Below are 22,882 nucleotides of genomic sequence, written 5' to 3' on the forward strand. Positions count from 1 at the left end.
AAATATTAGTAACATTTATAGACTTGCGTAAAGTCAGGTTACACGGACTCTTTGCCTTAATTATATGCAGACTACTTATACTCATGTGAGTACTCACCACATCTATAAAATGTATTTACAATACTTGATATATATTTTATGTATATAGTGTTTTCTATGCTATTTTTTTCATCCTTCTTCTCTGCACTGAGCTGCTGTAATGCACAAATTTCCCCATCATGGGATCATTAAAGTTTTATCTTATCTTAAATATATCCAATAGAAATGACAAATAGATTAATAATTGTCTCTTACAGTAGATCTTTATAATAATTTCACCTCTTGGATGACTGTAGTGATCACAATAAATAAAAGGAAACATGTCCTCTAACTACAAATAAAATAACTGATAAATAATTTAGCAGCTGCCCCTATTTGGAAATTATATATATATATTTTTTTGAACAAACTACTTTGTTTTCAAAAGTTTATTTAAGTTATTGGGATTAAAATTGAAAAATATATTAAATGTATTAAACTTTGTTTTGTTTTTTTATGTAAAAACTTACAATACAAATTTAGCCCACTAAGATATCATTATGCCACAAAGACTGTTGTGTGATTGTAGTTTCAGAACAAACTACGCTCTGGTGTGACTGCACTGTTAGAAAACAGCTTCCTGATGATATCTCCTACATTAAACACCCTTCAAGCTTCAGCTTCCAAAACAACTATGAACCAAAGTTTATATTTATATAAGATAAATAAATTAATTATTTTGCTATTAAACTATTGCAGGTTATTTATATTTTGATACATGCAATTACACTTTCATACAAATAAAAAATGCAAATTATGTTTTATGCGGATTAAATAAAGACCAGTAAGCTGCAGTCAAGCCACCTGACTCATAAGCTTCATTGCAATTAAAGTTAACGGGGTATTAAGTTTGTACATGCAGTATGTGTTGATTTTGCATAATTAATGCATGCTGGATTTATCCAACTGCTCACAGCAAGTGTTGCTACATTAATTTACCAGCAGGTGGGGATAAAGCACTTTGAAATTTCCCTTCAGTCTCAACCTGGTTTGGTTTCACTGCAATAATTTGTGTGATGTTCAATTTTTGAAGATTGGATTTCTGCTTATAAAACTAAACAAACAAAGTGCATTTAAACCTCATCATCAGAGCAATTTGACAACTAAGTCCGTGTAAGAATATTCACATGGCAGTCGTAGGGTTTTCTGTGAAAATCTCCTCAAGACTAAATGTAGGAAGTGGTGGACGCCGTGTTACCGCCCACTTCCTGATAATTGATGGTATAAAGCCATTGAGACCTCATCAGAGTGGTCTCAATGGCAAGTTATGAAAAGAGCAGCCTGCCCCTGTTTCCTCAAATATATAGGAACAGAATAACACTGTGACAGAACATTTTAGACAACTCTAATTTAGCTCAGCATGAAAGGTGAGCCCTAAAATTCTCTGAACTTGATATTCTTTTATTAAACATCAACTCACTATAATTATTATTACTTTCTATAGCATTTAGCATCTTCATCCGGGTGCCCATCACCCTGCTGCTGCTGCTGCTGCTGCTGGAGAGCTCATCATGTACTGCTGACTCAAGTGTTGGTAAGCACTTTCTTTAAGCACAACATGAGGCATGATGATTGATTAGACTGATGATGTTGTGATTGTGTTTGAGGAAGCTGTGATAGTTTGTTCCTTTTTAAAAATATAAAGGCTATTAAAGCATACGAGAAACCAACCAGCTAAGTCTGAATAGTTTTTAAGCATAAAGAGTACTGAGTCCCCTCAAACAGGGAAAGCTGTGGGCCAAACCCAGTCATTCCACTGCACGGCTGTGCAAAGTGTTAAAACTGGAGTGATGTTCCTGGTGTGGTGATGCCAGCTTTACTGCACAAGAGCATCGGGAAGGTTAAAAGTATTTCTTGAGCTACACACTCTTTGAAATGTGCATTTTGCTCTGTGAGCTGTTTTATTAGAGAGGTGGTATTTTTCTTTTCTTCTTTTAAATATAAGAATTATGTTACAGCAGCCAACTTGATATCAAATTATCAATGACTTGCAGTAGTTTACTTGCTGTGGAGCTCCAGTGTCTTGGTTGCATAGTGATGGCCATTACACACATCTGTGGTGGTCAGGAGAGTTAGCTTCTTGCTTCCTTTTTCATTTATCATTCATTCAGCAGCAGAAGATGATGGGTGCTGTCAGAGCTTTAGCAGCAGTTTACGGGGAACTGTTCATATCTTGAGGACACTTTAAGTTTTTCTGATTAGTATTTTTCATATCTAGTTCAGAAGAGATTTTCCTTTAGTGATAAGGAGGTGCACACGGTCACTTCTCATGCACTGAAATTTGGCAGGGTACTCTGCACAAAGAAAAAATGTTTTTCAAAGCCAGGCTAAGGGAAGGCGTTTGGAAATTAAGGCAACAAAGTACTTTTGGTTAAGTAGCCTACCAAGATAGGCGTGCAGATTTGAGGTATCTGTAGTTTACTTTTTTCTGACTGTCCTAGTTGTTTAGTACTTGCCAGTGAAACAGTGAAACTCCAAATGCTCTGATGCATCAAGAAAAAGCAAATTAGACATTTAAGGGCCTAATTAAAAATCTCTGCACACCTGAATGGGTGACAGGTGTTATGCAAAAACCTGAATAAAATACACTGTTGAAAAAAATTGCATTTTTAAATAAGACTATTGATCATTCTTGTTTCAAATAAGTTCAGTCTCTTTATAGGCTTACACAGCAAATCTATTCAGGGTAAAATAATGGAGTATTCTCTGAATTTATTTATAGTGAGGAGCGCTTACCTTTTCTCTTCCTCACCTCTGAGAAAAGTTGGGACATCTGGAGCAACGGTACTGCCAAAATATGCATTTTTACACCCCATAGCATCAAAATGTGCATGTTAAAAAAAAACCTCTTTTAGGCCTAAAGAGAAGTTCCCTGTGCTGCAAAACCTCCATTACAGCAATACTACAAACACACTGTAGTAGATCAAACTACTGGATAGTATCTTCAAGTGAGCTTAGCCATAAACATTTACCATACAGTGTGTCTTTTGTCCCGTCTCCCTCCCCTCATCCCCAACCGCTCGCGGCAGATGATGGATGACTGCCCCTCCCTGAGCCTGGTTCTGCTGGAGGTTTCTTCCTGTTAAAGGGAGTTTTTCCTTCCCACTGTCACCAAATACTTGATCACAGGAGGTCATCTGATTGTAGGGTTTTCTCTGTATTACTGTAGGGTCTTTACCTTAAAATATAAAGTGCCTTGAGGCGACAGTTTGTTGTGATTTGGTGCTATATAAATAATATTTCATTCAATTCAATTTCATTACAGCAGCAAAGTACACACTTGTGGAGCAGTAATGTTAATACAAGACGTTTGACAGTCTGACAATTTTACTGCACAGTGAGTACTTTTATAGGCTATGGAGTATTTAGGGTTGTAATAGCATTTTTACAAAGTTAAAATATCAATATTGTTAAAAGTAGAAGAGCCGCCTCGTGCTTCGTTGGTACATTCAAATTGTTACACCTAAGTCTATCTGTTGTTCACTCGAGGGTAGACGTGCTTATCTATCCACTCAATTGTAGCTAATGCTGCAGTGTCACATTATCTCACTGAGCTTCTGCAAGCAGGAAGAGGGGGGAGGAAGCGATAATACAGCAAGTGTTACAGATATGGTGAGGTAGCTGAGTTTGTTGGCAGACATAATGTGCTTAGAATCCATTAATTCAAAGTTCAGTTTCAGTTTTTGTGTTGAGACTGTTTTCTATCTCCAAAGCTAAATGCAGGCGCTACCCTTTATTTATCTGTAGTAGTTTCACAGAGTGCGCATTGAGTCTAACACACCACACTTCACTGGTGTTTTTCTTTTCTTGTGTTTTTGAGTTACAAACCTCTTCTGGTTACATTTTTGGGGAAGCAAGTTCAGCAAATGTTTAGCTTAAGGACTGTTAAAGACTCAATCTGACATGTATATATTAACGGGTAAGAACAGATACATTTGAATTCATTCATTGTCTGTGCCTCTGTATTTGTTAGGCCTGGTTTAATGTCTCTATGAGTTATTCAAAGTGTCCTTTAAAAGTCATTTTAAGTGGATTTTACAAGCTAACTGAATGGAGGTGCAGACAAAAACTAAAGTCTCAGAAGTAATTAACAGCATCCAAATATTATAACACCATCTCTCCTACAGAGACATCTACGATACATGTAGAATACAACTCCCATGCAGGAGCAAGGCAGTCAGAATACAGAGATATGCCTTTTATAGCCGTTTGTAACACACAGTGCTTTGCTCTTTGCCTTTAAACAGTTTATTTCAATATGCAAACTCAAGGAGCCACAAAACACTGATCTTTGTACTAGCAAGTGACCTACTGCCACCTGAACCACAGCCAACCTGATATTAATCTGATATATTTTTATGTGTTAGTGGTAACAAATGGGAATACAAATAAATAAGGCAAAAAAGTCTTTACAATTCTAAAGTGCTTGAAAGTCTGTATATGACATGACCACATTTATTCTTCAACTTTATCTCTCTTGTAATTTCTTTAAGTGGTCTTCAGAGATATTTTTTCAGGCATCTTGAAGTCATTCAAATCTCTTCTTTGGATGTTGGCTGCCTTTTGTTCATTCTCTGTCAAGATGATCGCACGCTGGCTGCGAGTGTCACGGGTGCCTTCCTCTTTCTTTGCAGCCACACAGCCAGAGTGAGAAGGAAGACTGTCACGTCTGCAGCCATCAGGGCCTCATAGATTATGCTGACAATTTTCAGTGGAGCACAAAATACTGAAACCACATTGAGAATCATCCACACAATGATAGCTGTGGGATTAGATGTTCCGTGATGTAAATTAATATGGGGGGAACTACATAAAGTCACTTCTCTGGTAGATATTAGTCAGAAATATCCTGACACAGTCTTGTAGTAGGGACGTGATTCTTAGAGACTGTTAAGACCAACCTCCTGCACAGCAGCAAAGAGCAGTAAAAATCTGAATCTGAAGCAAAAACAAAGCACCAGAGTCCAAACAGGGTCCAAAAACAGCACAAGGCCGGTCAAAAATCCATAACCCCAAAACACTGGAGACAAAGCAGGGTAAGGGCCAAACAGTTCAGGAGGACCAAGGCCAAGGAACGGAACAAAAAACAAAACAAAAACACAGGGCCAGGACAAAAGGTGACGGCACAAGGCCGGAAAAACAGTCCAAAACAGGGGGGCAGAACAGAGGTGAAACAGTCTAAAAGGTTCAGGGGGCCGCCCCAGGCCAAGGGGCCAGACCTAAGGACTGGGGAGCCTCATGGAAGTGAGGCTGATCGGAGGATCGACCGCAGTGCCAGCGGCAGCGATGAGGCCTGACAGGAGGCCGAGGAAGGATGCAACGGCACACCTCAGGACCAGGCTCGGACTGAACCAGCCCCTCGGGCTCCAGACGAGACTCTGGGCAAGGCTCGGACTGAGCAGGACCCCCAGATGCCGGCTTGGATTGAGCCCAATCCAGGCACCAGAGAACAATGGCACCAATTTTGTGTAGCCACTGCGTCCTTCCTCTTTCTTTGCAGCCACATTGCCAGAGTGAGAAGGAAGACTGTCATGTCTGCAGCCATCAGGGCCTCATAGATTATGCTGACAATTTTCAGTGGAGCATAAAATACTGAAACCACATTGAGACAGTGACAGGTGTGGCCTGGATTAGGCCCATGATGTTCCGTGATGTAGGTTAATGTAAGGGGAAGTACATAAAGTCACTTCCCTTGAGGTAGGTATTAGTCAGAAATATCCTGACACAGTCTTGTCTTAGGGACATGATTCTTGGAGACTGTTAAGACCAACCTCCTGCACAGCAGTGAAAATCCAAAATTCCACAACACTCACTCCAAAGAGATGACGGCGTCTTAATTCAATTCAATTCAGTTTTCATCACGGCGCAGTATGTTAGCTGCCATTGCTTCAATTTGATTGATTTAGCCACCTGTTATTAGCAAAACTTTGCTTTTTATACTCTTTTACTGACTCTACCGCCTCGCCTGTTGTGCTACACTGACTTCCTGTCTTCCACTGCCTGTCTGTGCATGCTGCCATGTTGCATTTCTCTCACTCAGAATCAGTACTTTCACTCATTTTTAAGATAAGATAAGATAAGATAGTGTTTATTTGTCACATGCACAGTTATACACAGTACAATGCACAGTGAAATGTATTTTGTACCTGCAACCATATATACACACACATATAAATAAGAAGAATAAAAATAAAAAAAGTAATTCACACTATACACTATACTCTATATACTATACACTATACACACTTTTTAAATTATAATATTTACATTGTGCAATAATGGTCCAGTTAGGGCTCAGAGTTGAGCAGACGGATGGCTTGTGGGTAAAAACTCTTCTTCAACCTTTCAGTCTTAGCCCTCAGGCAGCGGTAACGCCGGCCTGATGGGAGCAGGGAGAAGAGAGAGTGTCCGGGGTGGCTGGGCTGTTTTAGGATCTTCATGGCCCTCAGCCTGCACTGCTTGGTGTAAATGTCCTGCAGGTTGGGGAGGGTGGTTCTGATGGTCCGTTCAGCTGAACGAACCACCCTTTTTAGGGCCATGAAGTCCTGCTTGGTGCAGTTTCCCATCCAGGTGGTGATGCTCCCACGCACGATGCTCTCGATGGTGCAGGTGTAAAAGTTCCTGAGCACCTTGAGTGGGAGCTTGAAGTCTCTCAGCCGCCTGAGGAGGTAGAGACGCTGTCTGGCCTTCTTCACAGTGATGTTTATGTGATGAGTCCAGGACAGGTCCTGTGAGATGGTCACTCCCAGGTATTTGAAAGTGTCCACTCTTTCCACCTCAGCACCACTGATGACAAGTGGATGGTAGTCCCTCTGCTGCTTCCTGCTGAAGTCCACGATCAGTTCCTTTGTTTTGCTGACGTTGAGCAGGAGGTGGTTCTCCTGGCACCAGTTCTCCAGGCGGGAGACCTCTCTCCTGTAGGCTGTCTCCTCATTGTGAGAGATTAGTCCCACAACAGCAGTGTCGTCAGCAAACTTGATGATGACGTTGGACTCTGACGTGGCCTCGCAGTCATGGGTGTACAGTGAGTACAGCAGAGGGCTGAGCACACAGCCTTGGGGGGATCCAGTGTTGAGGGTGAGGGAGGATGAGGTGAGGTGACCCACTCGTACCACCTGTGGTCTGCTGGTCAGGAAGCTGTGAACCCACCTGCACAGGGATGGGCCCAGGCCCAGGTCCAGCAGCTTAGAGACCAGCCTGTGTACATGAGGGAATGACTGGTACGTGTGTGTGTGTGTGTACGTGCGTGCTTGTGAGAGTGTGTGTGTGTGGACAGCTGGGCCTGGGTTGGTGGCTTGCCAAGCCTTGGCACCGGTGGGACACGGAGGGTGGGAGTTACCCCTCCCTACCGCTCCACGCTGCTCCCCACTGGTCGTCACTGCCGCCCCTGGGGTGTGGGTGCCCGTGGGTCCCGGGATGTGTGGCCGGATGTCTCGGCATGGTTTTTGGCCTGCTCCCTTGGCGGCCGTGACCTGGGGGTGGCTTGGGCCTCTTTGGCGCGTGGGGGAGCTCTGCCGGGTGTCGGGCTGCTCTCGGGCGCTTGGGGCCTCGGGGGCCGCATGCCTGGCTCGTGCTGGGGGTGCCGGCCTGCCGGGGGGGGTGGGCTGCCCGTCGTCTCTGGCTCTCTGGACTCTAGCCCCTGGAGTGTGGGGGTTCCGTCTGTAGCCTCCCTCCTTCCTCTTCTGGGGAGTGTACGCGGTTGCCATCGGGATGTGTGGCCCCAAGTCTTCTGAGCTCCTGTGCTGTGGATGGCCTGGGTCCCCTGGGTCCTTCCCTATCTACCTCTGGATCGCGGGGGGCATGGTTGCAGTTTCTCGCCCTCATTATCGAATACATTGCATGACAAAGGCGCATACACACACATTACTACAAACAATAAACTTGTGTGTGTGTGTTTGTGTGTGTGTGTATATGTAGGTGCATATGGGTGTGTGTATGGATGTGTGTGTGTGTGTGTGTGTGTGTGTGTGAGTATATCAACCCCTTTTATTTTTTTTTTATTTTTTTTCTATCTCCTTTCTTCCTTTTCTCCCCCCCCCCCCCCCCCTTTTCTCCCCCCCACCTCTTGTTCTTGCCCCTTCCTTGTTGCCTGTCAGACTTGGCATGAATAACTAAATAAAAAGATAAATAAATAAAAATAAAATTGCAAACATTAACAAGAAGAGCCTATAGGAAACATATAGAGCTGTTCTTGTCAAAGCAAATATGTTTGGTACATCAGTGCATTCGGATCATCATTCCGATTGTGAAAGATGCCAGACATGACAGGCTAAAAAAAAAAAAAAAAAAAAAAAAATGCACCAGCCTGGAGGGAACTATGGTGTTGAATGCTGAGCTGTAATCTACAAACAGCACTCTCACATAGTTCCCCTTACCAGTGTCTATGTGTGAAAGGGTCTTGTGGAGGAGGAAGGATATGGCGTCATCTGTGGATCTGTCTGGCCGGTATGCAAACTGTAGTGGGTCGAGGGTGGTGGGCAGTGAGGAGGTGATGAATGTCTTGATGAGTCTCTCAAAACACTTCATCACCACAGAGGTGAGCGCTATGGGCCTGAAGTCATTGGGGCTGCTGGGGTGTGGTTTCTTTGGGACAGGGACTATGATGGACTTTTTAAAGCAGGTGGGAATCACACACAGTTTCAGTGAGAGGTTGAATATCAGTGTAAACACAGGTGCCAGCTGGTCAGCGCAGGTCTTAAGGACACGTCCACTAATACCGTCTGGTCCAGCCGCTTTCCTGGTGTTTACACGTCTAAACGCCCTCCTCACGTCGCGCTCCGTCACAGTGAGTGTCTCCGCCCCTCCGGCCGGGAGCGCAGCGGGCTGTCGGCTTCCCGACTCAAAGCGCGCAAAGAAGATGTTGAGTTCATCAGCCAGAGAAGCGTCGGCACTCACCGGGTGTGTGTGTGGTGCTTTGTAGTCCGTGATGGTGCGTAGTCCCTGCCACAGTCCCCTGGGGTCAGACTGTTGTAGTTGCTGTTCCAGTCTGCGGCCGTAGCGATGTTTAGCCTCTTTCACCGCTCTGCGGACGTTGTATGATGCAACCTTGTAGTCCTCCATGTTCCCAGAGGCGAGGCCGGAGTTGTAGGCAACGGTGCGGGACCTCAGGGCGTCGCGGACAGATTTATCCACCCACGGCTTCTGGTTGGGAAAAGTCCTGATGGTCCTCCTAAGTGAAGTGTCTTCAACAACTTTCCCAATAAATCCCACAACAGTTTCCGTAAACTCCTCGATGTCTCCGCCCGCGCTGCTGCGAAACATGTCCCAGTCGGTTGAATCCAACGCACCCTGCAGTGCGGCCTCTGTTTGATCAGACCACCGTGTCACTTCTCTCACAGCAGGGGGTTCCTGCCTGAGCCGTTGTTTGTATTTCGGCATGAGAAGGACAGAGGTGTGGTCAGACTTCCCAAAAGGCGGAAGAGGCTTTGCTTTGTAGCCATCTTTGAATGGAGAATAGCAGTGGTCTAGGGTCCTCTCTCCTCTGGTGGGGCAGTCGATGTGTTGAATCAATTCCGGTATCAGCTTTTTCAAGTTTGCACTGTTAAAGTCCCCGGCTACGATGAGAGCCGTATCACATCTGTTAATTCTAATACATCATTTCGAGCAAAATTATTTATATGTTTAGTTATTATTTATTAGGGCTAGATATTATGTCCCTTCTTCCTGGTGGATGAGCCTTTTTGACACTCTTTGCCTCTTTGAGATAACTAGTTTCTTGAAGGTCTGCCTCCAGTGTTGCTGGAACATCCACTCCTGGGAAAACTGATGTTTTCCACTTGTGAAAAATCTTTCTCACTGTAGAACAATAGACTTCAGCTTGTTTGGACGTTGCCTTACAACCCAACAACAACAATCCTTCTCTGAGATCATTGCTGATGTCGTTCCTCACTGGCGTTGTGTTAACACACATCCAAATGCTCGAGACCTGCAAACTGCCAAAATGTCTGCTTTTATAGAGGTGGTCACAGTAGCTGGTCATCAGTTAATCAAGCATCTTTAATTAGCAGCATCTGACTGCTACCTACCCTCTTAATTCCCTAATTTTTCACATCTGCATAAAGTCATGAAAAAACTTTATTTTTTGCATTACTTTATATGCATTTATTTGTTAGGATGCAAACGATTGCTTCATGTAGAGATCCTGATGTTAAGCATCCCTCACGCCCTCAACCCATTAATCATTTAGCTTAGTGAGGTTTTCATTATTCATTCATGAAAATCACAAGAATGTTTTTTTTTTTTTATTTCTGGCTTGCAGTGAATCCCTGTTGTTACTACCCTTGTCAGCATGCAGGAGTGTGTGTGCGATTTGGCACAGCCAGTTTCAAATGTGACTGCACTCGTACTGGATATTATGGAGACAACTGCACTATACGTAAGTACAGAACAAAGAAACTGAGCAAGCTGGCCTGAAACACTACGGTAACCTTATGCAGTGTTAAAGTTCTCCTGTTTTTTTTTCATAATCCTCTTCGTGCACAGCTATGAGATATAAGTAAAAAGGAAGTACTCATGAGTACTTAGTACTCACTTTAGTAACATAAGTACAAGTTTAGGTTCATGCAAAACCTCAGGTTCCAGCCAGTCCCCCCTTCTCCTTCTTCCATGGGAAGCTGGTCAGAGTCACCGGAAAACAAAATGTAAAATCCATTTACTTCCTGTTTCTCACTGATAGTCAAAAGTGTTTTCATTTCCACAACTTTAATAAAGTGTCTTTTCTGCTTAAACCTGAACCCAGTGTTATCTGCACAGACAAACTGTTTTCCATTTGCCATTTTGGCATGCAGTGCCACATTCCAAAATATGAATTAGAAATGAGATAAGTGAGAGACTTCAAGATTTTCCTCATCACTTTCAAACTGTCACCTCTAACGCAGAGACTTTATTAAAGGTATTTAAGAGATAAACTTTTCACTAAATTGGCTACAAGCTATGAATTAAGAAAACAAATGGCCTCATGTTCACTTATACTATACATTAATAAAACAAAGTCTGTTATAAGCTGTTAAATGTTTATAAGTAATTAATAACGTGTAAAAAAAAACATTGAAATGACAGCTAGAAATCTTAGTAAGTGACAAAGTGTAACAAGTTTGTTAAGTAATACACACATTCTACAGTGGATACATTTTGTAAGCTGTTGTTGATGATAGCTTTCTTCAGATGCTCTGCAGCTCTGGTCATTTAGAAAGAGACATTTCACAGTCTGGTAACCCCCCAAAACCCTCCTGCTAATGGTTTATAGCTGATCTCAAAAAACAGTTGTTTTCCAATAATAAAGTCATTAGTAATAACTTTATAAACAGCTCACAATTGCCGTGTACAGGACGTGGTGCAAAAATGTTTTTTTCTTTATATTTATGCACAGCGGAGTTTTGGACCAGAATTCGGCTCATGCTGAAGCCCAGCCCCTCAGCGGCTCACTTCATCCTCACTCATTTCCAGTGGTTTTGGAGCCTGGTTAACAACTCTTTCCTACGAGACACCTTCATGAGATTAGTGTTAACAAGTAGGTGAACTGAATAAATGTTCCGGAGCAAGTCACTCATTCAGCACGCTAACAGACATATTCTCGGCTGGCTTAAATAATTAATCTGTGAGAAACTCCCAGAAAGCCTCACGACACAGACGCACACAAAAACAGCGAGCGTACCGCAGAACAAACATTTTTGTGTGATTCATTGGAAATTCATGTTACAGTTTTAATCAAAGGGTTTTGACAGTTTGCTGCACCAGATTAGCAGATGCAAATATCTGAGCCCACAAGAGGAACTGAGTCACTGCTCTAAGCATCAAGATTTCCTTTGTTTAATGCATAATTTGGTGCTCTTACTTTGTGTTGTTGTAGAAAAGGTTTAAGTCTGCTGGTATTCATGGAATTTATAGACAGTGGCTTTAGGAAAACTTCGATATCTAATAAAGATATTTTACTTATGACTCTGACACCTCTTCCTAAAGTCAGGAGCAACCTTATTCCAAGCCCTCCCACCTACAATACCAAATATGGATACCTCAGCTGGGAGTCCTACTACAACCTCTCCTACTACACCAGGCTCCTTCCTCCTGTACCTGAAGACTGCCCTTTGCCCATGGGAGCTAAAGGTGAGACCTACACAGCTGAACAGACATGACTGTGCTCCTGAGGAAAGCTTCAAGAGTTTCTTTCTCTGCAGGTAAACCTGTTCTTCCTGATGTCAAAGAGCTGGTAGAGAGATTTTTCAAGAGACAGAAGTTTAGACCAGATCCTCAGGGAACCAATTTGATGTTTGCCTTCATGGCTCAACACTTTACCCACCAGTTCTTCAAGACAAACCTTGAAGTTCAAGGCGGTTTCACCAAGGGCTTGGGTCACGGCGTGAGTTTCTGACATTCTGCACAACAAAGAAGTGCGTTTGTCAGTTCATTTTACCAAATGAGTGCATTTTGTCATACTCACACAGGTAGATGCAAGTAACATCTATGGAGAAGATCTTGTGAGACAGCATCAACTTCGGCTTCATAAAGATGGAAAGCTGAAATATCAGGTAAGAATGATAAAGCTGCATGTAAAAACTGTGTTGTACTCTCAAGAAAAAACAGATTTAAAAAAGTGAGAGAAAAAAAGAAAGTACTTTAGATTTATTGCATACATATAAACCGATAGCCAGGGATCGGTCTGCTAAGCAGAGTACAAGCGGCAGAAATGAGCTTCCTCCAAAGGGTGGCTGGACTCTCCCTTAGAGATAGGGTGAGGAGCGCAGCCATTTGGGAGGGGCTCAAAGTAGAGCCACTGTTCCTCCTCATTGAAAGGAGCCAGTTGAGGTGGTTTGGGCATCTGACTAGGATGCCTCCTGGGCGCCTCTTGGGTGAGGTGTTCCAGGCATGTCCTACCGGGAGGAGGCCCTGGGCCAGGCCCAGGACACGCTGGAGAGATTATATCTCTTGGATGGCCTGGGAACGCCTTGGGGTAGCCCCAGATGAACTGGTGGAGGTGGAGGTGAGAGGGAGACCTGGGCTTCTCTCCTTAGGCTGCTGCCCCAGCAACCCGGCCCCAGATAAGTGGAGAGGATGGATGGATGAATGGATGGATGAATGGATGGATGGCATACATATAAGCCCACCTAAACATATATACTTCTCTGCAAACATGTGCAGTCCATTTCTTCAAACCCATATACATTCATGGTTATATGCAAACAATTTAATACCGTATTTTTTGGACCATAAGGCGCACCACATTATTAGGCGCAATATCAATGAACGGGTCTATTTTTATACATAAGGTGCATGATAAAACATATGTAGAGAGTGTCAAGTAAGTTGAACTACTCATTCACAATAACTCAGAATATTGTTCAGTTGCAACAAATACAGAAAAATACACTCACATTTTAAATCATTCATCTTCCACAAATCCATCAAATTCCTCACCTTCAGTGTCTGAGTTGAACAGTTGGGTGATTTCAGCATCAAGCATGCCGGGTTCCCTCTCGTCATTATCCGAGTCAGTCTCGTTGTTGTTACTGTTTTTTTTTTTTGGTTGCGTCACACAGCAACCGTTTAATTGTTAATAAAAGGGCAACTTTTGCTGACAATCTCTTGCCATCTTCGTCAACGTCTTAACAGAGGCGACAATATATTCTTTATTAATGAGGGTAAGAACAAGTCATTTTTTCATTTTATATATAAGCCCTTCATAAATCCTGTGCACCAGTATATTTACCAATATAAGCAAAGAAAAAACATTTATTAAAAAAAAAAAAAAGGAAATCCGTTTTTGACTCAACACCGGAAACCTGAAAACTCCGTTGTCACCGTGTTTTGTGTACATAGAGCGCTCGTACTGCGTCCCTTCATACACTGGGGCGTCGCCCGGACCTCTCTTTGGCACCGAGGGGGACAGCACACCCCCGGACCTCGATTCGTCCTTTAGCAACTTTTGAGACAGCCGACAGCGAGTTTTGTTGCACAAAAGTTGGCAACAGTGCCGGCCGCTGATCACCAGATTACGCACAAATATCTGGGCCAGCATGGATTAAAATAGGCTAGGAACATGTAGAATAAAATTCATCATCATTTTCTGTAGTTTACTGTGTCCGGTTTCTATTTTTGGAACAATGCTTCCACTTCTTGTTGAATTTATCTCCGGCGGCTTTGGCTGCTTTCCACACCTGCTGCGCTGCACTCACAGCTTGTTCCTGTCTAATATCGTCAGTAGAGTCATTTTGTGAATCGATGATGGACTATTTTAGAGAATTCAATGAGGCCTTTGAACTGATCCACCAGACTGGAGGAAATATCGCTGCAGACCACGCAATGGTGCAGCGGTGTGGATGCCTGTGGATGATGGCAGGGCTCAAACTACACAGACCGACAACATTTTCTATTTGAAAAGCGTACGCTGGGTGTTACACCCCTGTCGTACGCTTTGTACGCTCTGGAAAATGTAGATATTTGTGAAGCGTCCTTTATCAATGTTGCACTAAAACATTTTGACACATTTTTGAGCGCAGTGTACCACATAAAATTGGTTCAAGGTCAGTAAGCGCAACAAGAATTCATACATAAGGCGCACCAGATTATAAGGCGCACTGCTGATTTTTGAGAAAATTTAAAGATTTTAAGTGCGCCTTATAGCCCGAAAAATACGGTACTTTATTTTATTTACATTAATATATATTTAAAAAAAAGAATGCAGGGAACAGGAAGGAAAACAAAAAATCTTTTTATTTGTATTTATTTATTTGTTTTTAATCAACTTTCAAAAACACTTTAATATCTGCAGTTCTCACCTTTACTTAAAATGTTCCACCCAAGTTCAAAAACTAAATCATACTTTTAATTTCTATAATTATCTTTTTCCAAATTCCGTTGGTATTTTAAACTTGAATTGTTCTTTTTTTGTATGCAGCTGTCTTTTTTTTTGTAGCTTAGCCCAGACTTGACATAGGCTGTTATCGAGATGTCCATTTACTCACCCACTTTACCCACTGGGCTCACTGCGAAACAAGTGCAGACAGCAGTTGATGAGGTTTTGCACACTGCAGAGTGAAAGCTGCTTCTACTTATCTCTGTTTCTAAAATAACAGCAGAACAGTTGCATCAGATTTGATGTCATAGATCTCAGTATTGATATATTGGGATGATGAACAATTCTGAAGCCAAGACTGCAAACTGTGATACTGCAGCTGTAACTGTGATATTATATAATAATCTTCAATAAACTACTGTGCAAAACTGTTGAGCCACCCTTCATTTCTTTTTATTTTCCTAGGAAAATGGAAAAGGTGCAGTAATTTGTTTATATATAAGGAAAAAAAAAAGAGATTCTAACGAGCTTGTTGAAATTATTAGCTTCAGTGAGTCTTCGATGTGTTTATTTTTTAAGTAACAATTAGCATAAAAAAGTAATAATTCAAGCCTAATTTGGGTACCTGGCTACATTTAAATATACCTCCTCATCACTAATATGACCCTCATCGAGCCGCCTGTTGTGCATGCTGACTGAGTCATATACATATACATTGCTTTCACTTCCTGCAGCACATCAACTTCTGAGAACATTTTGCTGCAACTTCCAGATAACTGATTAGTGGTTAAAGAGAAAATTTCAGTCTGTCACTTTATTTTTTTCACTGGCACCTTATCTGGATGTCTTGATAACAGCTTGAAACTCTTCCTGTCATTCATTTTAATCTCAAAGCTGCTCTACTCGAGGATGTTGATTTATAAATATAACCCATCAGATATGTGGCACTTTTGATTTTTACACGACTTGCACAAGAATTTATTAATTTGATTAATATAGTCGGTAAATATAGTAAATAAATCACATAAATTAACTAACAAGGTTCAGGACTCTTCTTCCACAGCTGGTAAATGGTGAGATGTACCCTCCTGCAGTATCTGAGGTCCCTGTTCACATGGTGTATCCTGAAAATATCCCTGCTGACAAGCGTCTGGCCATCGGTCAGGAATTATTTGGAATCCTGCCGGGTCTAAGCATGTATGCCACCATATGGCTGAGGGAGCATAACAGAGTCTGTGACATCCTGAAGGCAGAACATCCCACCTGGGATGATGAGCAGCTTTTCCAGACCACCAGGCTCATCATTATCGGTGAGTAAAAGTCAACATTTAGTGCTGGAATGATTGGAGTACACACACTGTAAGCAAAACACTTTTTATTCATCTTTATCTACTACTTGTCTGTAGGTCAGTTAGACGCAAGATTAGCCAATTAAAACAACAGCATGTCAAATTAGAGATATAGCCTGAAGAAGCTGAAAAGAATAAAGAGAATAAAGCTTGATCTATACTTCATACTTTCATGCATTATATGCGTATTAAGGCAAAGGGCTGCATATATATATATATATATATATATATATATATATATATATATATATATATATATATATATATGCAGCCCTTTGCCTTAATGTTCACCTTAGGTATGAATCAGACCGAAGACTGCGAGTCAGTCAGTGTCTGACCTCACAAATGCCTTTCTGGAAGAATGGTCAAAAATGCCCCATAAACACACTCCTAAACCTTATTAAATCCCACGGATTAAGAATGGGATGTCACTCAAGTTCATATTCATGTGTATGCGATATAGTTCAAGTATAATTTTTAGCTTTTGTCTCTCATGTCCACATACTTTCAGTACACCACAAAGGCAGTTATAAGAGTTTTTTTTAATGTGTATTGAAGTCATTAGTCATTGTTCTGTTTATTACAATGCCTCAATTTTAAAATTGTGGCATGGTGGTTTGAGGTTGTAAATTTAAACATTTTTGTGAGGCCACAATCACTATGTGTGCACAGTTCTTTTTCTTTGTGTGGCAGAGGTTGACGTGATCACTGATCACTGTTTTATTGTTCAAACCACAGGAGACTCCACCAGTGGGCCAGCAATTTGCCCATTCAGTCACCAACAAACCATCCATGAAGTTGGCAGTGTTCATGTTGATGGCTGACATTACTGTACCAACCATGATCTGTGTTTCCAAATTGCCATTTTACAGTTGCAGTGATGCAGCTAAGCGGGGCAATCTAAATATTTGCATATTGTGTTTAGTAATTGCATTGTCAGTATCACTAAGTGGTGATGTTTTAAGCTTAAATTACATTTAATATAGGAGATATTATAAATCTGACTTACTTTACACCACCTAAACTTCAAAGGGTTGTTTAATTTATATTCCCAACATGGCAGATTTTCAAAAGAAAATTTAGATTAAAAAAAAAAATAAACATGTGTATATATACACATATGTATTATGTCTGTGTGTATTTTCACCTGTACAGTCTTTTTTTTTTTTCGCCCAATCATAAGAATTAAATTATCTATTTAAACATTTTAACTTTTTTCCAACTTCTCTGGATCTTTTATTCATTTTTTTTCTTATCAGTTATTTTTTTATATTTTGCCCCCAGGTGAGATCATCAACATTATAATAGAAGAGTATGTGCAGCACCTGAGTGGCTACATGCTGGATTTGAAGTTTGACCCCTCCCTGCTCTTCGGTGAGCGTTTCCAGTACAGCAATCGGATTGCCCTGGAGTTCTGCCAGCTCTACCACTGGCACCCACTGATGCCTGACAGCATCCTCATAGAGGGAGAAGAAATCCCATACTCCCAGTTTTTATACAACACGTCCCTCCTGATGCATTATGGGGTGGAGAGGCTGGTGGATGCATTCTCTCGGCAGCCTGCAGGACAGGTAGTGAAATTCAAAAGAACTCAAAACGGGAAAAGGGGGGGACATGTTTATTTGGTACCATTTATAATAAACATATAATACATAGCAAGAAATAAAGAAAGTCATGCTTGTTCTTCATCAGCTTGTTTGACACTTACTGCTTCATTGCTAACCAAAATAGCTTCAAACATCATCTCAGTTTTCACTTAACTATGAAAAGTAAAGCTACTGAGGGAGGATGGTGCAACATGCAGTATAACACATTTTTTGCAACCATTGAACTGCTACATTTCTTAACCCACCCACAAGTTCCCCTCATAATTACATCCTGAAATGAAATGTGTGATAAAGCTATCAGATAATATCTTTTAGCAGCATTGGGTGCATGCAAAGTGGTACACTACTTCTGTTTGCTGAGACTGGAGATGCAAAGTTGAGAACATGTATGTGCGTGTTGTAAGCTGAGGGGATCGTTTGTCACTTACTGCTCATCATCTTTTAGATAGGAGGAGGTCGCAACTCTCACCAAGTGGTGCTTAAAGTTGCAGAAATGGTCATCACAGAGTCCAGAGCTGCACGTGTGCAACCTTTCAATGAATACAGAAAGAGGTTTAACCTGAAGCCTTACACGTCCTTTGATGAATTAACTGGTAAGTGGAAGAAATCGGAACACATGCACGCTCCCTTTGTGATTTCCTACTCGTGTATGGAACACCATGGAATCTATGCATGCATTTTCCTCAATAGGCTTCATGCCTCTTGGTGGGCATTTCCAAGGCAGTGTCTGTAACTCTATTTGATACATTTATTTTCCCTGCATAGAAGATATGAGGGCGACTTAAATATGTCGCCTTAATTTTACAGCAAACTGTTCAATGTATGTTGAGATGATTCAATCAAAAATACAAATAGCAGCCTCTGAAGCTTGCAGGAAAGTCAGGGGATAGTCATAGTGTGAGGGCTTCATCAAGCATGAATGGATTTATACAATGAAATAACAACCCAACCAGGAGTTATTGAGATCAGTGTTTGACATGCTGGCATGCTAACTGTTGGCAGTTGTGGTAGGTGTAGTCCAGCAACAGAAAACTACTCATTTTATTTCACATTTAGTGAGTAACGCAGTAACATAAGTATGAATTTAAACCTCTATAATAAGCTACCTAAACTCTGCTCCCAGTGAGGTTGATTATCTCGTCAATAGTTTTACATCCTCACTGCGTACAACTTTGGATACTGTGGCTCCTCTGAAAAGGAAAGCTTCAAATCAGAAGTGCCTGACTCCGTGGTATAATTCACAAACGCACAGCTTAAAGCAGATAACCCGAAAGCTGGAGAGGGAATGGTGTCTCACTAAATTAGAAGATGCTCATTTAGCCTGGAAAAAGAGTTTGTTGCTCTATAAAAAAGCCCTCCGTAAAGCTAGGACATCTTACTATTCATCATTAATTGAAGAAAATAAGAACAACCCCAGGTTTCTTTTCAGCACTGTAGCCAGGCTGACAAAGAGTCAGAGCTCTGTAGAGCCGAGTATTCCTTTCACGTTAACTAGTAGTGACTTCATGGATTTCTTTACAAATAAAATTTTAGACATTCGAGAAAAAATTATTCATAACCATCTCAAAGATTATTCTTCATGTTCGGCTGCTTTCAGCACTGCTGGTATTTGTTTAGACTCTTTTGCTCCAGTTGATCTTTCAGAGTTAACTTCAATAGTTACTTCCTCCAAACCAGCAACATGTTTGTTAGATCCCATTCCTACTAGACTGTTCAAAGAAGTCTTTCCAATTATTGATGCTTCAATCTTAAAAATGATCAATCAGTCTTTATTAGTTGGCTATGTACCACAGACCTTCAAGGTGGCTGTAATTAAACCTCTACTTAAAAAGCCATCACTGACCCAGCTGTCTTAGCTAATTATAGGCCAATCTCCAACCTTCCTTTTCTCTCAAAGACTCTTGAAAGAGTAGTTGTAAAACAGCTAACTGATCATCTGCAGAGGAACGGTTTATTTGAAGAGTTTCAGTCAGGTTTCAGAATTCATCACAGTACAGAAACAGCATTAGTGAAGGTTACAAATGATCTTCTTAGAGCCTCTGACAGTGGACTCATCTCTGTTCTTGTCCTGTTGGACCTCAGTGCAGCTTTTGATACTGTTGACCATAACATTTTATTACAGAGATTAGAGCTTGCTATAGGTATTAAAGGTACTGCACTGCAGTGGTTTGAATCATATTTATCTCATAGACTCCAATTTGTTCATGTAAATGGGGAGTCTTCTTCACACACTAAGGTTAATTATGGAGTTCCACAGGGTTCTGTGCTAGGACCAATTTTATTTACATTATACATGCTTCCCTTAGGCAGTATTATTAGAAAGCACTGCATCAATTTTCATTGTTATGCAGATGATACTCAGCTTTACCTATCAATGAAGCCAGATGACACACATCAATTAGTTAAACTGCAGGAATGTCTTAAAGACATTAAGGCCTGGATGACCTCTAATTTCCTGCTTCTAAATTCAGATAAAACTGAAATTCTTCTTCTCGGCCCCACAAATCTTAGAAACATGGTGTCTAACCAGATACTTACTCTGGATGGCATTACTTTGGCCTCCAGTAACACTGTGAGAAATCTTGGAGTCATTTTTGACCAGGATATGTCCTTCAATGCACATATTAAACAAATATGTAGGACCGCTTTTTTGCATTTGCGCAATATTTCTAAAATTAGAAACATCCTTTCTCAGAGTGATGCTGAAAAGCTAATTCATGCATTTATTTCTTCTAGGCTGGATTATTGTAATTCATTATTATCAGGCTGTCCTAAAAGCTCCCTGAAAAGCCTTCAGCTGATCCAAAATGCTGCAGCTAGAGTACTGACAGGGACTAGAAAGAGAGAGCAGATTTCTCCCATATTGGCTTCTCTTCATTTGCTCCCTGTTAAATCTAGAATAGAATTTAAAATTCTTCTCCTCACATACAAGGTCTTGAATAATCAGGCACCATCTTATCTCAAAGACCTCATAGTACCATATCACCCCAACAGAGCACTTCTCTCTCAGACTGCTGGCTTACTTGTGGTTCCTAGGATACTTAAGAGTAGAATGGGAGGCAGAGCCTTCAGCTTTCAGGCGCCTCTTCTGTGGAACCAGCTCCCAGCTTGGATTCGGGAGACAGACACCCTCTCTATTTTTAAGATTAGGCTTAAAACTTTCCTTTATGATAAAGCTTATAGTTAGGGCTGGATCAGGTGACCCTGAACCATCCCTTAGTTATGCTGCTATAGGCCTAGGCTGCTGGGGGGTTCACATAATGCACTGTTTCTCATTCACTTTATTTACTTTGTTTATACTCCACTCTGCATTTAATCATTAATTGATATTAATCTCTGGCTCTCTTCCACAGCATGTCTTTCTCTCCCCTCAGCCCAACCGGTCGCGGCAGATGACTGCCCCTCCCTGAGCCTGGTTCTGCTGGAGGTTTCTTCCTGTTAAAAGGGAGTTTTTCCTTTCCACTGTCACCAAGTGCTGCTCATAGGGGGTCGTTTTGACTGTTGGGTTTTCTCTGTATTATTGTAGGGTCTTTACCCACAATACAAAGCGCCTTGAGGCGACAGTTTGTTGTGATTTGGCGCTATATAAATAAAATTGAAATTGAATTGAAATTGAATAATAATTTACTGCCCTATTTCTTTCCCAAACAGATGACAGTGAAATAGCCCGAGGTTTAGAAGAGCTCTACGGTGACATAGATGCGCTGGAGTTTTACCCAGGCACAATGCTGGAGAAAGCTCGTGCTGATGCAATTTTTGGTGAGAGCATGGTGGAGATGGGTGCTCCCTTCTCTCTGAAAGGCCTGCTCGGAAACCCCATCTGCTCACCTGAGTACTGGAAGCCCAGCACCTTCGGAGGCGAGACCGGCTTCAATATCATCAAGAAGTCCACTTTGAAAAAACTGGTGTGTCTCAACACCAAGTGGTGTCCATACGTGGACTTCCATGTGCCACGAAATGAGGAGGAGGCAAAACCGAGGAAACCATCCACTGAACTCTGAATTATCATCTGAATTATAATCCTACTCAGACACGGTTTGTTGCTGTTCATGAGAAGGGGGAATGCTATTACTACACAGGTTAACTGAGGGGGTTTAACCCTGCCTGCAGTTCTGTCTGTTAACTTTGTGAAGTTTATCTGTCTTTTCACTTCAGAGAGAATTTGGATATCGGCTAGTATAATTTTAAATGTTTGACAAAGGAGGAAATTATGTATTTCCATAGTGCAAAAAATAAATGGAAGACACCGCAGATTGATATTTTATTTTTAATTAAAATAAGAAATACTAATAAACTGTTAATTTTGACAAACCAAGTGTGTTTCATGCTTGAGGAAATTAAAAATCACAGGCAGCGCGGTGGTACAGTGGTCAGCAGTTAAAGGTTGCTGGTTAAAGCAGGTGTTAGTTAAAATGCAGGGGCACTCTGTGGGTGGGTTTGCATGCCGTTGTGGGTTCTCTTCGAGTTCTTTGGCTTCCTTCCACAGTCAAAAGACATGCATGTTAGGTTAATCACTGAGCCTAAATTGAAGTGTATAGAATAAAGTGCTGTATGAAGATACGGTTAGAATGTGCCTTGTAGTCTAAAGTGCGTTGAGTGGTCAGTATGACTAGAAAAGCCGCAGCAAACGATGTTTAAATTCTGAGCTGAGCCATCCCAGCTGTCATTGGGCAAGAGGCAGAGTACACTCTGTACAGGTCGCCAACCTGTCGCAGGGCCGACACAGACAATCACTGACACCTGTGGGCAATTTAGAATCACCAGTTTACCCAAACCCACAGTCCTCTTTGGACTGGAACCAGAGAACCCAGAGAAAACTCACCCAAACACAGGGAGAACTCGGAAAGGTCTGAGCCAAGGTGAAACCGAACCCAGGACTTTCTTGCTGTGAGGCAACAGCTAACCAGCACACCACCATGCTGCCACAACTTGAATAAAGCCTGAGCAAAAGTTAATTTGAGTTCAAGTTTTGTTGTTTAGTCTCAATTCTTTGCAAAGGCCAAAGTCAATGATGGAGGAACAGCATGAAATTAAAAGAGGAAATAACCAAAAGACAGTTT

At 41.6% G+C, this 22,882-nt stretch overlaps 1 protein-coding gene across 1 annotated transcript; it reads left to right on the forward strand.

Annotated features, from left to right (window-relative positions):
* The first annotated feature begins 1,314 nt into the window (after window positions 1-1,314).
* On the forward strand, window positions 1,315-22,133 carry ptgs1 (prostaglandin-endoperoxide synthase 1). Its single transcript, XM_030737346.1, has 11 exons — window positions 1,315-1,445; window positions 1,523-1,612; window positions 10,337-10,453; window positions 11,447-11,587; window positions 12,037-12,180; window positions 12,252-12,433; window positions 12,519-12,602; window positions 15,930-16,176; window positions 17,500-17,786; window positions 18,268-18,415; window positions 21,474-22,133. The coding sequence occupies exons 1-11, from the start codon at window positions 1,439-1,441 to the stop codon at window positions 21,821-21,823; spliced, it is 1,797 nt and encodes a 598-aa protein (XP_030593206.1). The 5' UTR covers window positions 1,315-1,438; the 3' UTR covers window positions 21,824-22,133.
* Window positions 22,134-22,882: the final 749 nt, after the last annotated feature.

The sequence above is a fragment of the Archocentrus centrarchus genome, chromosome 9 (assembly GCF_007364275.1).
Source record: "Archocentrus centrarchus isolate MPI-CPG fArcCen1 chromosome 9, fArcCen1, whole genome shotgun sequence".
In the NCBI taxonomy this organism is placed as follows: Eukaryota; Metazoa; Chordata; class Actinopteri; order Cichliformes; family Cichlidae; genus Archocentrus; species Archocentrus centrarchus.